Source organism: Peromyscus maniculatus, chromosome 4, assembly GCF_049852395.1.
Source record: "Peromyscus maniculatus bairdii isolate BWxNUB_F1_BW_parent chromosome 4, HU_Pman_BW_mat_3.1, whole genome shotgun sequence".
Classification (NCBI taxonomy): Eukaryota; Metazoa; Chordata; class Mammalia; order Rodentia; family Cricetidae; genus Peromyscus; species Peromyscus maniculatus.
In genome coordinates, this window is record NC_134855.1 from 134,776,592 (window position 1) to 134,790,630 (window position 14,039).

At 42.3% G+C, this 14,039-nt stretch overlaps 1 protein-coding gene across 11 annotated transcripts in view; it reads right to left on the reverse strand.

Annotated features, from left to right (window-relative positions):
* The window catches only part of Ncoa6 (nuclear receptor coactivator 6), an 86,949-nt gene that overhangs the window by 13,646 nt on the left and 59,264 nt on the right, over positions 1–14,039 (reverse strand). For 7 of the 11 annotated variants that reach the window (XM_076570964.1, XM_076570970.1, XM_076570968.1 and 4 more), the window contains 3 exons: positions 11,958–12,079; positions 5,620–8,613; positions 2,577–2,645 (listed from right to left, as the gene is read on the reverse strand). In XM_076570964.1, the coding sequence (XP_076427079.1) occupies positions 2,577–2,645; positions 5,620–8,613; positions 11,958–12,079 (3,185 nt within the window). Of the gene's footprint in view, positions 1–2,490; positions 2,646–5,619; positions 8,614–11,957; positions 12,080–14,039 lie in introns of all 11 variants that reach the window. The other 4 variants (XR_013050892.1, XM_076570969.1, XM_076570971.1 and 1 more) reach the window with 2 other exon arrangements.

Below are 14,039 nucleotides of genomic sequence, written 5' to 3' on the forward strand. Positions count from 1 at the left end.
CTCCTTCTTGGGTCTCTATTTCCTTGCTGGGTCACTGGAGCACAGAAATCCACCTAATATATGCTCAATAATAAAACTGGTTCAAACAAAAAGCCGTGCTAACCTTGAAGAGCCGCCACCCCCACCTGTCCCCAGCACCTTCCTCCATAGCACAAGCTGCCTGGAGCCTGCTTGGGCCTCATACTAGTAATCCTCCTGTCCCAACTTCCTGAGTGCTGGGATTCTCTGTGTGTGCTACAGCAGGCTAGTCTGCTCTTTTAGTTTTAAATTAATTAATTCTGTTTGTGTTTGGGACAACGTCTCTCTATGTAGCCGTGGCTGTTCTGGAACTTATTATTTGAGGAGGCTGACCTCAAACTCACCGAGATCTGCTTGCCTCCTGCTAGGATAAAGGCATGTATGACTGCCCAGCTTGTGTGTTCTTTTGAAAGATGACACAGAAGTTGATTTTGAGAACTTTTCCACTAATTTGTAGAAGTGGAAGGTTCTGGGGGTGTTATAGTTCTATGTTTTTGAGGCAGAGTTCCATGAAGCCCAGGTGGCATCAACCTTCTTTTGTAGCTAAGGATGATTTTTGAATTCCTAATCTTCCTATCTCTGCCTCTTGAGTGCTGGGATTAGAAGTGTATGCTACCACACTTGGCTTCTGAGGTGATTTTAAAGAGATTAATATAAATTAAATTTTAAAAAGGAACAGGGTTCCCTAGCCAATCACTCTGATAAGAAAGAAAAACAGTAACATCCCATTTTCTGGGGTAAAGAGTCAGGGCAGCATCATGGATTAGGGAGGTGCTCATGAGGCTCCACCTCTACCTGAGGAGCTATTGACAGATTATGGCTGCTGGTGGGCTGTGGGGGTCAGTTTAATTCAATGGTGTAGTCACTGGTAAGCTATTCATGTTCCAGTAAATAACGACACAACCGTGCTTATAGCAAGAAGCCCAAATTAAACTCAGTGGGTCATTAAAACAAAGGTTCATGAGAGTAGGAAGAGGGCTTGTGGGAAGAGGGGAGTGGGGTAAGAGAAGGGAGGGTGTAAGTATGATCAAAACACATTATAAGCATATATAACAAACTGTTAAAGAAGAAAATTAAAAAACATTTGCGGCAGGAAATGGAATTCCTTTCCCATTTCTAATTGGCCTTTTTGCAAGAAAAAAAAATAATATTACTACAGAACCCCTTTTCTTAACAATTTCTCTGTTCCAAAACGCACAGTACAATGTTAGTTATCATGTAGGTGGTTAGGAGCAAGGGAAAGAAAATGTGGTGGCTGACATGTGTTTTGCACATTTATTCTTTTTACAGCATGCAGGAAAGCCATTCATATAGGGCATAGAAGCCCGAGGCAAGTTTTAAAATACAAATTATACCTTATTTTTATTGGCTTACACTCACAAAGTAATTTTTCTTAAAAATTTGGTCATGTGTATACTTTCATTTTTTATTTTTTCCCCCCGAGACAGGGTTTCTCTGTGTAGCTTTAGAGCCTGTCCTGTAACTCACTCTGTAGACCAGGCTGGCCCTGAACTCACAGAGATCTGTCTGCCTCTGCCTCCCGAGTGCTGGGATTAAAGGCGTGCGCCACCACTGCCTGGCATGTGTATATTTTCAATAAAAAGTTTTACTTGTTTTATTTTTTTTTAAGTGTGTGTGTGTGTGTGCATGCGACATGTGTGATATGCATGAGGGTGTCCAAAGAGGAGGCCAAGGAGACCTCAGATCCCTTGGAGCTGAAGTTATAGGCACTTATGAACCACCAGATGTGGGTACTGGGACCTGAACTCTGGTCTTCTGAAAGAACATTAAGTGCTCTTACCTACTGAGCCATCAGCCCAAGTTTATACTGCCAATGATATTCTAACTTTCTTTGGGAACCAGCCATACTTTCTTTTTTGTACCCTTCAACAACCTGTGTGACCAAGAACCAAGTAAACTAAACACATCCATGATTCATCTGCTCTGGTGGTCTAAGGCAGAAGTGTTCTTATTGCCATCAAGATACTCGTGTGTTCAGAGCTGATCCAGCATGTCACAGCAGCTGTTAGATTACAACTGACTCCTCCTTCCAGAAACACCACTCCTAGTACTATTTACTAGGGCTACTTACAATATCTTGGCCACAGGGAGCAACTTGAAGCCATCCAGAGATGGCTGGAATGAGTCACTGTGAGCAGAGGGGTTCGAAATACACCTCTACATCTGCCATGATAATCCAGCTATATTTTGGTGCATTCATGCTTGCCACCCCAGCAAGCAACCATATGCCAACTAGTTGGCTGCCAGCCATGGATAGCAGGATCACGGAACAGAGGAAACAACTCAGGGTTGGATGGCAGACAATGAGTACAGATATGCCCTTCTTGAGCTCTCTGGCTAACACAACAAATGTGAAAAAGAACAGGTTGATTGGGAAAAGTACTACACAGGTTCCCCCACTCGACTCAAATTGGCTTGGAAACAAGTAGGTGGACAGTCCCAGGTACTTACTGGCATGAGAACACGAGACAGTGAGGACAGCACTGACTCCTTCCCATGTAATCCACTCCAAGAAGATATTCTAGATGGCGCCTTACCTGGTCTGGCAACAGGCCCCTGCAGTGCCGTGGCTGCAGTCTCCTTTGGGACTAAAGCCTGTGAAGGGGCTGAGGCAAGAAACAAACAAACAGGTCTTTTACTTTTTTTTTTCTAACTAAACCAGAAAGCATTAACCAAGCAACTAAGTCACTGCTGAGCCACCACGTTCTTAGAAGGCAGTGCTTGAAGCTGACCTTCACTATGCCCTTAACAAAGCAGCCGATCTAACCCTCAGCAGCAAGGACTCCCACTCCACGGTTTGTTCCTTCTTTGTGCAGATATAAAGAACCAGTGAGGGAAGGGCACGAGAACAATAGTAATCACAATTTTAGGGCCAATTTCAGGTCATGACTCCTTTTTTGTTTGTTTGTTTGGTTTTCAGACAGGGTCTTACTCAGTTTCCTCAGAATGGTCTTAAACTTTTGATCCTTCTGCCTCAGCCTCCATAGTACTGGGATTATAAGCACGTGCCACCACACTAGGCCTGACTGCTGTTTTCTTAGTAAGCAACCTAGCTACTTTTAGAATATACCAATCCCTCAACATTTAAAAACTTCTGACTTATCCCTCTAGAGACTAAACATACTTCTTGATTACTAAAACACACCATTCTGTACTTTTCTATAGCATCTAGCAAGAGTGATGGGCATAAAACAGACAATAAATTTATACTTAAATGAATAAATCAATACGGTATTATTTACTTTTCTAACAAATAGTTTTAAGAACTTTCTAGAGGCAAGACACTGTGCCAGGCATCCTCAGAGATTCTGTCTTTTTGCATATCAGAAATTCAGCCTAGTATTGAAGATAAGATAAATACATGTGGTACACTGCACTATGATGTCACATGGAAAGAGACACATAAAGTGTAAAGTGCCATGGGAGTCCAAAGCAAAAAAATATGCTAGGCTGAAAATGTAAAGGAACATTAAAGATAGAAATTAGTCTTTGAAAGGCAGAAAGAACTTAAGATCCTTGAGAACAAGAATACACGTACACTCTAGAACAGAACCTTCCTAGATCATTCAGTAAAGATTTAAGGCTCCGGTCTGCCAGAGCTGTCAAGGGTGTGTCCTCTCATCTTAACACTTCAGCCTCAAATTTGTGGCAAACTACAAGAATAAGTTTTATCCTTTGGTGGAAAATGAATTTTGTAGATTTCTCTCTGTGCTTAGTAATCAAAGAGTTTATTCTGGATGCTTCTCCGATGAAGCATAAAATTATATCTTAATATCTACTTAACTTCAGATTGGTTTCTCACATTTTTCAAGATAAAAGCACAGATGTCCCTTGGAAAAGAGTAGAACCAACTACAGCAGAGTAGGTGGTCTTGACTAGAACGGAACCCTTTCTAATTGCCAGCTTATCTCCCGAAAGCTTACATGTTCATTATTATCTGTGACCCAAATAGAAACATTTTCTAATTACTTCATCATTATTCTCTTCGTATCAGAGGGAAAAGTTCCCTGAAAGGAAACAGAAATGGAAATATTTAGCAGCAGAGAACATGGTCTCATGTAGTTTAGCTTGGCCTCAAACTCAGTATGTAGCTGAGGATGGCCCTGCTCTTGATCTCCCTACATCCTCCTCCCAAGTGCTATGATTATATGCGTGCATCGTTATGCTCAGCTTTCTTTTAAATTCTTATAGTTACCTACATCAACAAAATTCAAACTTGAAACACAGAGCCCTTTCTAGCAAAGTCCCTCTCTCCTATAAGGACAATGACTCTTTGCAGGCCTCACCCCTCCCTGCATCTAACACTGAGGTAAGCAGGAGAAAGAAGGGAAGGAACCTTTCCAGATCTCTATCTGAGGCAGTAGGCTGGCACTTGATATTCAAGTTCTCACTGAATCCTACATATTCTGGGAGGTAGAATTACAATCTCCACTTTACAAGTCAAGTACTAGGAACTCACTAGACTGTAACTGGCAACCAGTGGAACTAAAATTTGAACTCTGATCATAACCTAAAGCTTGTATTTCTGTTCCTTCTCCTAATTAGTAGGCACTCAAAGTATTTTAGCTGCATAAATAAAAGTGGTATTATTAGCTGGCTTAGATATGATAGAGGCCTCTTAAGTATGGGCACCATTAAGACTGACTAGTAGTCTCTTAGAACATGCATGGCGCTTCTGCATCATTTGAGCCTCAAAGGAGTAAGGAGCTGTAGGGACAACTAGGCTTCCAGTATTAACTCCCTCTGCAGTACACAGGAAATGACCTGAACTGGATATCCATTGATGGAATTTACAAAGAGACCATGTCCAAAGGAAATGGGCAATAACACTTAAACCATGGATGATCAATTACCATATTTTAGGTCCTATGCTAAGCATATCACATGCATTACCTCACTGAAATCTTGTAACTATCATTGTCTCCACACTACAAAGGAGGAAAATAAAACTTGCCCCAGCCCATCGAGCTGGCAAATGCTTGTACAGTTATCAACTCAAGCCTATCTGACTCTTCCCGACTTGGATCTTCTTTTACTTATCATGAAACCTGGTTTTCTGGTAAGATTTTCTGGAGCAGCCCAATCAGAAAGGTCCCTGAGTTAGTACACTATGAGGACAGGCAAAGAGAACAAGTAAGTCTTCATGATGGGAAAGGGTATAGAGAAGTCTTTGTTCACCACATCCAAGGGACCATGCCAGGCTGGAGGCTTACAGTATAGGCTCAACAAATATTAAGCATTTCTGAGCTTCAATCTTTTCACCCATAGGAAGGAGTAAGACTACATGACATGGTTGGTATAAAGATGATGTGAGACAGTGTGTATGAAAATGCTTCATATATATATGTATATATGGAAATGAAACATGTCATCAGTTTAGAAGCCAGGAAAGAACCATGTTAATGAATATAAACAGAACACGGGATTTAAAAGTATATTTTTCAATATCCTTTCAGTTAGTAAGTCTACGACTATGGCCATTTTTCTTCCTTAAGTAGAAAAAGGGCTCATGCTTTCTCTCTTGTGGGACAGGCCAGCAAAAACTGACACGAGGAGCTGATGCCAAGCTCAAGTACATACCTATGCTGGGTAGAAGCTCTGGATGAGATCCCACCTTCTCCTCCACTAGGCCACCTGCAAGTGGCTCAGATGCTACGCCACCAGAATTGCCTTTTGTGGTTGGCGCTGTGGAGATGAGCTCAGAGGGTACCAGTGTGGTTACTATTGAGCGTACACTGGTGGAGAGAGCACCGCCAGGTAAGATGGGTCCTGTTGAGGTGGAGCTTGGGCCCATGGGGCTAGAGGTCATTTTTAGTAGCGTGGGTGCAGAGGGTGTTGGGGTTTTACTGTCCAGCTCCGTGGAGCACTGTTCTGTTCCCATTAGCCCAGGAGTCGTGGTCTCTAGCCCTGGGCCTTCAGACTCTCCATCTGCACCACACTGTTCTTCCCCTTTCTCCAGAGAGCCTGTAACTTTCTTACAAGCCTTGGTCAGCAAAATCTGGCCAATTTTGTCCACTTTTCCTTTGCCCTTACTGGATGAGACTGGGCTTCGCCGATTGGCAGAGGAGCCTGGACTATTGGTCAAAAGGGGAGAAACTACTGTGGTTGACTGTGAAGAGAGCAGAGTGCTCTGATCTGCTGAGGTGTTCATCTGAGGACTAGCCTCATCTGGATTTAATTCTTTTACTTGCTGGATAGGATTAGGAGCGACGACTGAAGAGGATGTACAAGGAGGGGAAGGCAGCTGAACAGGAGTGGCTCGGGAGCTAAGGACCAACGGCCGGCCTGTCTGTATGCTTGGAGCAGGGCTACTGGAGGGGACACTGGGGGCCACAGGAGCTGAAGAGAATTTTATGTTCTGAGGTATGTGTAAAGGTCCAACAACTGCGACGGAGGGAGGCATCAGGCCACTGTTGGTTGTCAATGGGGTTGCAGGAATTGTGCTTGGCTGTGATCCTTTCATAACCTGAATTATTGAAGATGAATTAATAAAGACAGGTGTAATGAACTGAGGCCGGGCGTTAGACTGAGCAGCGGACTGTCCCTCAGAAACCATAACTTTGTTACCCACGTTGGGCATTGTGACGACTGTTGACATCAATGCAGAATGCAAGTTTGTTGGCAGGGCTGCTGATGTGTTAGATGAAGTGGTTATGGGATTGGAAGTAACAAATACAGTTATTTGGTTTGGGGGCAAAGGAGTAGAAATGGAGGAAGAGCTGACAGGTCTTGACATTACTGGAGGGATGCTTGGTGCAGCACTAGAGCTGACCTCACTCAATTCTGGATGCGGAAGGGTTGAGCACGGCTCATTACTGTGAGGTAAATTTAAGGAATTAGAGGGTTCTTTAGAAGACGGATCCTGCAGTGTGGGAATGACAGATGCTTTTTTGAGGTCCTCCCCTGAAACTACTGGAGGTGCTACTTCCAGGTCTGTAAGCCCAGGGGGTTTAATGGTCACATTAGGAGCTCCAGAGTTGTCAAGAAGTTGGCTTAATGATGTTGGTGCTTCTCTCATGGCAGGAGATATCAAAGTTTTATTCTCTTCAACACTGGGGAGTTTGTTAGGATCCAAAGGTTGCCCGTCCTTTTTTGATTGATCTTCAGGAACAACCATTTTAGCTTCTTGGGTAGGGACTACTTTCAGCTCAACGTTTACCTGCTCTTTCCTGCCCTGGGAACTCTGGCAATCACTGTCCTGAGGAAGGTTCAAGCTCTCCTTGTTATCCTCAAGAATAGCTCCCACTGCAGGCGCAGGCACGGCAGGATTCTGGGGATTAAGCCCACTACTGTTAGGAAAGCTTCCAGACACAGGGGGATTGGTAATCGGAGTGGGACTGACCAACACATTTCTAGGCAGCTCCATGTTCTGCAACAGGGTTGTGCTTGGTTGAGAAGCCAGAGTAAGTTTAGGGGCTTTTGAATTTTGCCTTCCAGGACTTGGGGTCGTTTTCCTACTGGACCCAGGACTAGACCTGCGACTGTTGCTTGGGCTTGCCCGTTTTGTTGTCCCAGGATTAGACTGTTTTCCAGAATTCACCACTACAGAATCTACTTTATGAGACTGTGGGGCAGCAAAGTTAGGAGGATTATTTATGGTAAGATTTGAAGGTGCTTGCCCAATGGCCTTCAGAGTGGTTGGATTCAAGCCCTGTTGATCAAAGCCCCTATTTAAATTTGGCCTGGGAGGTAAAGGAATATTAATCTGTGGAGGGAAGAGTCCTGCTATGGAGGCATTGAGTCTTTCTGGTGACAGACTTATTTCTGAAGGTTCTGTACTGGGAGGGCGGTTGTTGGGTGTCTGAGGATAATAGGGTCTGGGGCTGGCTCTGTTTGGAGTTTTAGGCCTAGATGTCTGGGTTGGAGCAGCAACATTTGGAAAGTGGTGGCCATGGGAGCTGGGCAAGGAATTTACAGGAGGTTGCTGAGGAGTTGCACCTTGAGTTGCTGAAAGGGGAGATGGTCCAGATTTGGGCCCTGTCATCATTAATTGACTCTGAGAAACTACTAAATGTGAGGGTATGTTATTTGGGCCTCCTGAAACAGATGGCACTTCACTGCCACTAGCTTCAGGAAGTGAGGACATCTCTCCTAGTGGTGAGCTAGAAGAATTCTGTGGGTTCTCCTGGTATACCATTTTCCTTGAATTACTTCCCAAGGGAGTATTCACAGACATTGGCATTCTTTGTTTATCAGGTGATGGTGGCACAGAAGCAGGTCCTTGCAAACTAACCATGACAGGTACATTGCCACTCTGCTGCATGGGCATTCTCTGGGAGTCTGGGTTCAGAGGACCCCGTGGAGGATGGACATTTTGGGAAACTGGAAGCCTAATGGATTTAGGATCTTGCTGCATCATGAGCATCATCATCATTTGTTGTTGTTGTTGTTGTTGTTGTTGCTGCTGCTGCTGCTGAGACTGTGGCTGACTAGGTGGTGGTGGCTGCTGCTGCTGCTGAGGCAGTTGTGGTTGTGGCTGCTGCTGTGGTGGCTGTGGTGGGGGTGCCACATGCTGCATGAGTTGAGGAGGCATCTGCTGCAGTGGCCTCTGTTCAACTGGTTGAGTAGGATAACCTAAAACAAGCCCCCCAAAATCAGGGAAGTTAGATTTTTCAGCAAGAAAACTTTGCTACCTTTAGAGTATAGCTAAGCAGTACTCATAGGTAGCAGACTGTGCACAAACAGCTCAGGCATGCTGCTCCCAGGACAGCCCCTCATTATCTGACACAAGCAAGGGGGCACACTGCTTAAGGAAGCAAAAAGCAAAGCATTAAGAACATGAAGCCCCTTGGGGTTTAGGCTGCAAATGAAGCATTACTGTATTAAGACTGTGTTATGCACTATAAATGGTTGAATCTACAAGCTGAACATGAAAAGAAAAAAACTATCAACAGCAAATGGGTGGCTGCCCAGTATTTAGGTCTCATGTAGAAATAATCAGTATTTCATTGTGCATGGGAAATAAAATATTTAGAAATCGCTTTCTTTTTGTAGCAGAGGACTTGTTTTTCTCAAGACTTGGTTTTGATGAAAACAGCCTTTTTATTCCTTCAATAAAAGTAAAAGATATAATTCTAGGATTGAGTTCTTTGAAATGGGATTTCAATTACTCTGGTTCATGGTCTCCTATGGACTATGCTGTATCCTCTGGGTTCCATCCTTTGGGGAAAGCTGAATGTACTGTATTGGCCCTAGGTTGCATCAGTTTAATAAACAGAGAACAATTATGTTGAAATAAAATAAAGTACTAAACTTTTTTTTAAAAATAATTTATTAACTTTATTTTATGTGCATTGGTATAACAGTGTCAGATCTCCAGGAACTGGAGTTTCAGACAGTTGTGAGCTGTCATGTGGGTGCTGGGAATTGAACCCGGGTCCTCTGGAAGAGCAGTCAGTGCTCTTAACCACTGAGCCATTTCTCCAGCCCCGAAGTACTAAACTTTTTATGCATATTCATCTCTATTTACTTTTGTATATTGAAATCTTTATTTGGAAAAGTATTATCTATGAATCCACAATTGGAGAATAAATAAGCCAGGAGAACAGACCTTAGGAATAAAAGATAATTTGAGGACAAAAACTTTTTGAGGAACAATGCCTTCCAGATCTGAAGAAGACAACCTCTATATGATTCCCTCTTTCGTAATGATTTACTTGAAATTTCTGAATAAAAACCATATACAATCAGCTTAAAGAGAAGGAAGATTCAAATTAAACCAAGAATAAAGGTGGTTCAGTGTAGGAAAGTGGGCATATGCTGGGGATGTGATTCCATTATTATATTTATTCCACTGTTGCATGAAAAATAATTTGGAAGGTTTCCAGAAAGTGCAAGAACATGAATAACTGGCTCTGGCAGCTGGAAGAAATTCTGGGTCAAGATTTTCTCAGAGCGGCTACCAACGCTTTGGTTAGACTCTGTGCTCAACAGAGTTACTGTCTTCTGGAAAGATCTCCACGGTACCAACGAGCAGAGTGCAGTTCTGAAGTTGTTTTTATTTGTTTGTTTGTCTTTGTTTTTCGGTGACAGGGGGTCCCAAGTATCCCAGGATGGCCTTAAACTCATTATGTAGCTGAAGATGGTCTTGAACTGCTAACCCTCCTGCCTCCACCCTGCAAATGCTGGGAATATAGATAGGCCTGTGCCACCACACCTGGCTCAGTCTTGAAGATTTTCTTTAAAATCCTTTGTTTTGCTTTGTTTTGTTTTAGGCCCAAGTAACTTTTGACATTTATAAGTCTGGCATTCCAACAGGTCAAACACAATGGGTTCTTACATAGTCTGGGGTTCCTACATTAAGAAAATTGTAATTTCTGAAAAAGTTTGTTTGGGTCAGGGCTATAAGACAGATACTTTTCATCTTTAAAGTGAGTTTATCAGACAGCACAGTAAATACCAAAGACAGTAATAGAGATGACACAGCAGCCTCTCAAAAGTCAGAGCTAAAGGCTTAAAGGGTCCAGAAGCTAGAGGAAACAGTCCCAGTGGGCTCAATGATAGGAAGACAGATTGGGGTCGAGAGGGAAAGCCAGGTATATACAATGTCCCATAACACAATCAATAACTACATTTATTAGTCAAGGGATACAAAGCCTTGAAGCCTTTAGGGGCCAGGCAGAAGTAAAGAGAAGTTAGGCTGCATAAACCAGCAGGGTTCTGTGGACACTGCCCAACTGCAGAGCAATCGCCTATTTCTAAAGTCAATTAAACTCAGGTATTTGTTTAGACACCAATAGCAATTCAAATCCATTAAAGGCCAAATTCAGCCTGCAGGTTCCCAGTTTGCAGAAAAGAGGCAATAAATGTTTGAAGGAATTCTGGAATCCACACAAGAGTTCAGATATGCCTGAGGTAAGAAGGACCTACCTTCTTGCTCACAATGTCTTCTGAACATACTCACCAAGGACTAGGGACTACCTAGCTTTACCAGTGCTGCTGTGACTCACTAGTGACAACTGTAGTATACTAAGCAATTTGTAATAAGGAACATCAAGTCTTGACATCATAATGGCTGAACTTTTAGGTTAGCCCTAAAAATAATATCACTTTTACTATGCCAAAAAGGAGGTGAAATTACTCAGGAGGAAGAAATAAAGCATACTCTTCCCCCCTTCGGTTTTTTGAGACAGGGTTTCTCTGTGTATCCCTGGCTGTCCTCAAACTTACTCTGTAGACCAGGCTGGCCCAATTAACTCTTTATATCCATAGGAGAGGGCTTGGGAAACTTTGACTGTCATTCTGGAATAAAGTTATAAGTCATTGTTTAGGCCAAGAAAAAACAGGTGTAGAGATATTGTGCTATCTGGTTTTGGTTCCATTATACCTGAATGAATTTTAGATTTTCATAAACCTACGTCCTTCAACATTTTCAAGAAAACATTCTACAATCAAAGAAGGGGCTCCAATACTATTGGCACTGTTCATTATGAGCTACTAAGCTGACAGTGGTCACATGGGCATGCATTTTGTTACTTTTCATACCCTACTTATGTCTTAAAGAATCACAAGCTGTCATCTTGTTTTGAATCCTAGTAGTAGTTCTCTGCTTTGAGAAAGTCTATGGAAGTAAGAACTGCAGACAAGCAGGATACAGTGAAAAGTTCTCTATATTATTATATTTTATTCTGATGCCAACTAGAACTACCATGCTGACCAAAAAAAGCCCCTTTCCATTCAGTTTGATTTGCGGACTTCTAATGAAGCCAATTAAGCAGGTATGCAAGTGTGAATTTACATGTATGTCTACAGAAGTTAAACTTGAAGTATTTACTTAAATATCAGTGCAGAGCTGACACATTCAACGTCTGAAGCAGACTAGTTAGCAGACAAAGCATTATTGCTTTCTTGAAGAGAAAGAAGCCTGGTAAAGTGTATATGCAATGCAAAGGATGTAATTTTAGCTAGTATTTTATTACCTGGTGGCCGGTTTGAAAATTCTGGCAGTTTAGGGCCTGTGTTGTCCAAGTTGATTCCTTGTTCTCCAGGTAATGACTGTTGGTCAGCCTCCTCTAGACCAGCTGTACGATTATCTGGGGTGCTAAAAGATAAGTAGTACCAACCGAGTAAGTCGTATAAGAAATACATGAACCTACTCAATCTCTTCCCTCCTACAATTACAATATGTTTACATATCATTCTCATCATTATTTAGATCTTTCTAGTGTGGACACTCAATATTGACGTAAGAGTAAACTGGCCATCTCATTAAGCCTTAAAATTCACTTAATCCTAGCATTGTACTTTCTGAATGTCTCCTTCTAATTCCTGGTACAATGTTTCATATAATGACACACTCCTTAGGTGTTTTAAAGACTGATGGGGATTTTGAGCTACCACTATTTTGAAGTGCTATTCCTGAAAAACAAGTATTCAGTGTGGCTAGTAAATTAAAATCAGGTACCAATGACTCAACAACTATAAGGTAGAGATAGTATTGAGAGGAAAGGTGGAGACTACCACAACAAAGTTACTTAACACTGCTACAGAATAAAGACTGGAGACATAACCATTGGCCTTAGGATTCTTTTTGTAACTTATTAGTAGGAAAGGAAAAAAATGAAAACTTTCTTTTTTCCTACTAACATACACATTTTTTTTTTTGAGACATTTCTCTGTGTAGCTCTGGCTGTCCTGGAAATTGCTCTATAGACCAGGCTGGCCTCAAACTCACAGATCCATCTGCCTCTGCCTCCCGAGTGCTGGGATTAAAGTTGTACGCCACCACTGCCTGGCTTAACATGCACATTTTTGAGAAACTATGGTGCTTACATTCCTTATTTGGTGTGTTTCTTATTCCCAGTTGTACCTTTCTTTCCTACCATAGTTTCCCTTTGATCTGATTACAGTCATCCACTTTTAAATAGTATTTTGTCCCATTATACTCTATGTAGTTTTATAAACCACATACATTCCTTTTAAAAAAAAACACCAGCAGTAGCACAGGGCTGGAGAGATGGCTCAGAGGTCACGAGCACTGGGTTGTTCTTCGAGAGGATCCAGGTTCAATTCCCAGTATACCCATGGTGGCAGCTCCCAACTGTGTCACTCCAGATTCAGGAAACAAGACACCCTTTTCTGGCCTCTTGTGGCACCAGATACACATGCATTTGTGCACAGACATACTCACAGCCAAACTACCCATACACATAAAAACTAGAGAGGGAAAAACCCCAAACTCCCTGCACGTAACAGCTCCTAAAGCACAACCCAATCACTGTGCCACTTTGTTCCTTATATAACTACCTACTTACTTCAAAGCACAAACGAGGAGTCTGTGCTATCTTTCACTTAAAAAAATAAATTTATAACTAAAAGAAAGAGAGAGAGAGAGAGGGAGGGAGGGAGGGAGGGAGGGAGGGAGGGAGGGAGGGAGGGAGGAAGGAAGGAAGGAAGGAAGGAAGGAAGGAAGGAAGGAAGGAAGGAAGGAAGGAGGAAGGAAGGAAGGAAGGAGGAAGGAAGGAAGGAAGAAAATCCACCAAAATTCAGTTATCTGCCCCCTTGGTTATAGATGAGAAAACAAAAGCCCTAATTGTATAAAACAGGCTTCACAGTAAGCTAACAGCAGAACTGGAGGCAGGTTATCTTCCAATTCAGCCTGCTGTCTCTTCTTCCTAGGAACCCGGATGTTGTACAGGTACTTTTAAAAGTCTGAATGAACAGTTACGATCTCTCAGAAGGCTGGTGACATCAGCACAAATGCATACTCATGGCAAATGAGTAACTGCAAGTTTATTTCCAGCCTATGTGAGAGAAACTATCACCAGAAAAACATTAATCAGACAAGCTGATAACAGCAGGAATTGAACTGAGGACCAGGTCTAAGAAAATGAGGTAGTGTTTAAGTCTGAATTCACAAAAATATATGTTGTTAATATATAAGAATTGGCTTTTAATATTTAATAATCAAGAAGTAGCAGATACTCTAGTAGGTTAAAACCAAAGAACACTGTAGGCTTGGATGAAGGAGCTAGCTTTATATTTAAGCTGATTTCAACAAA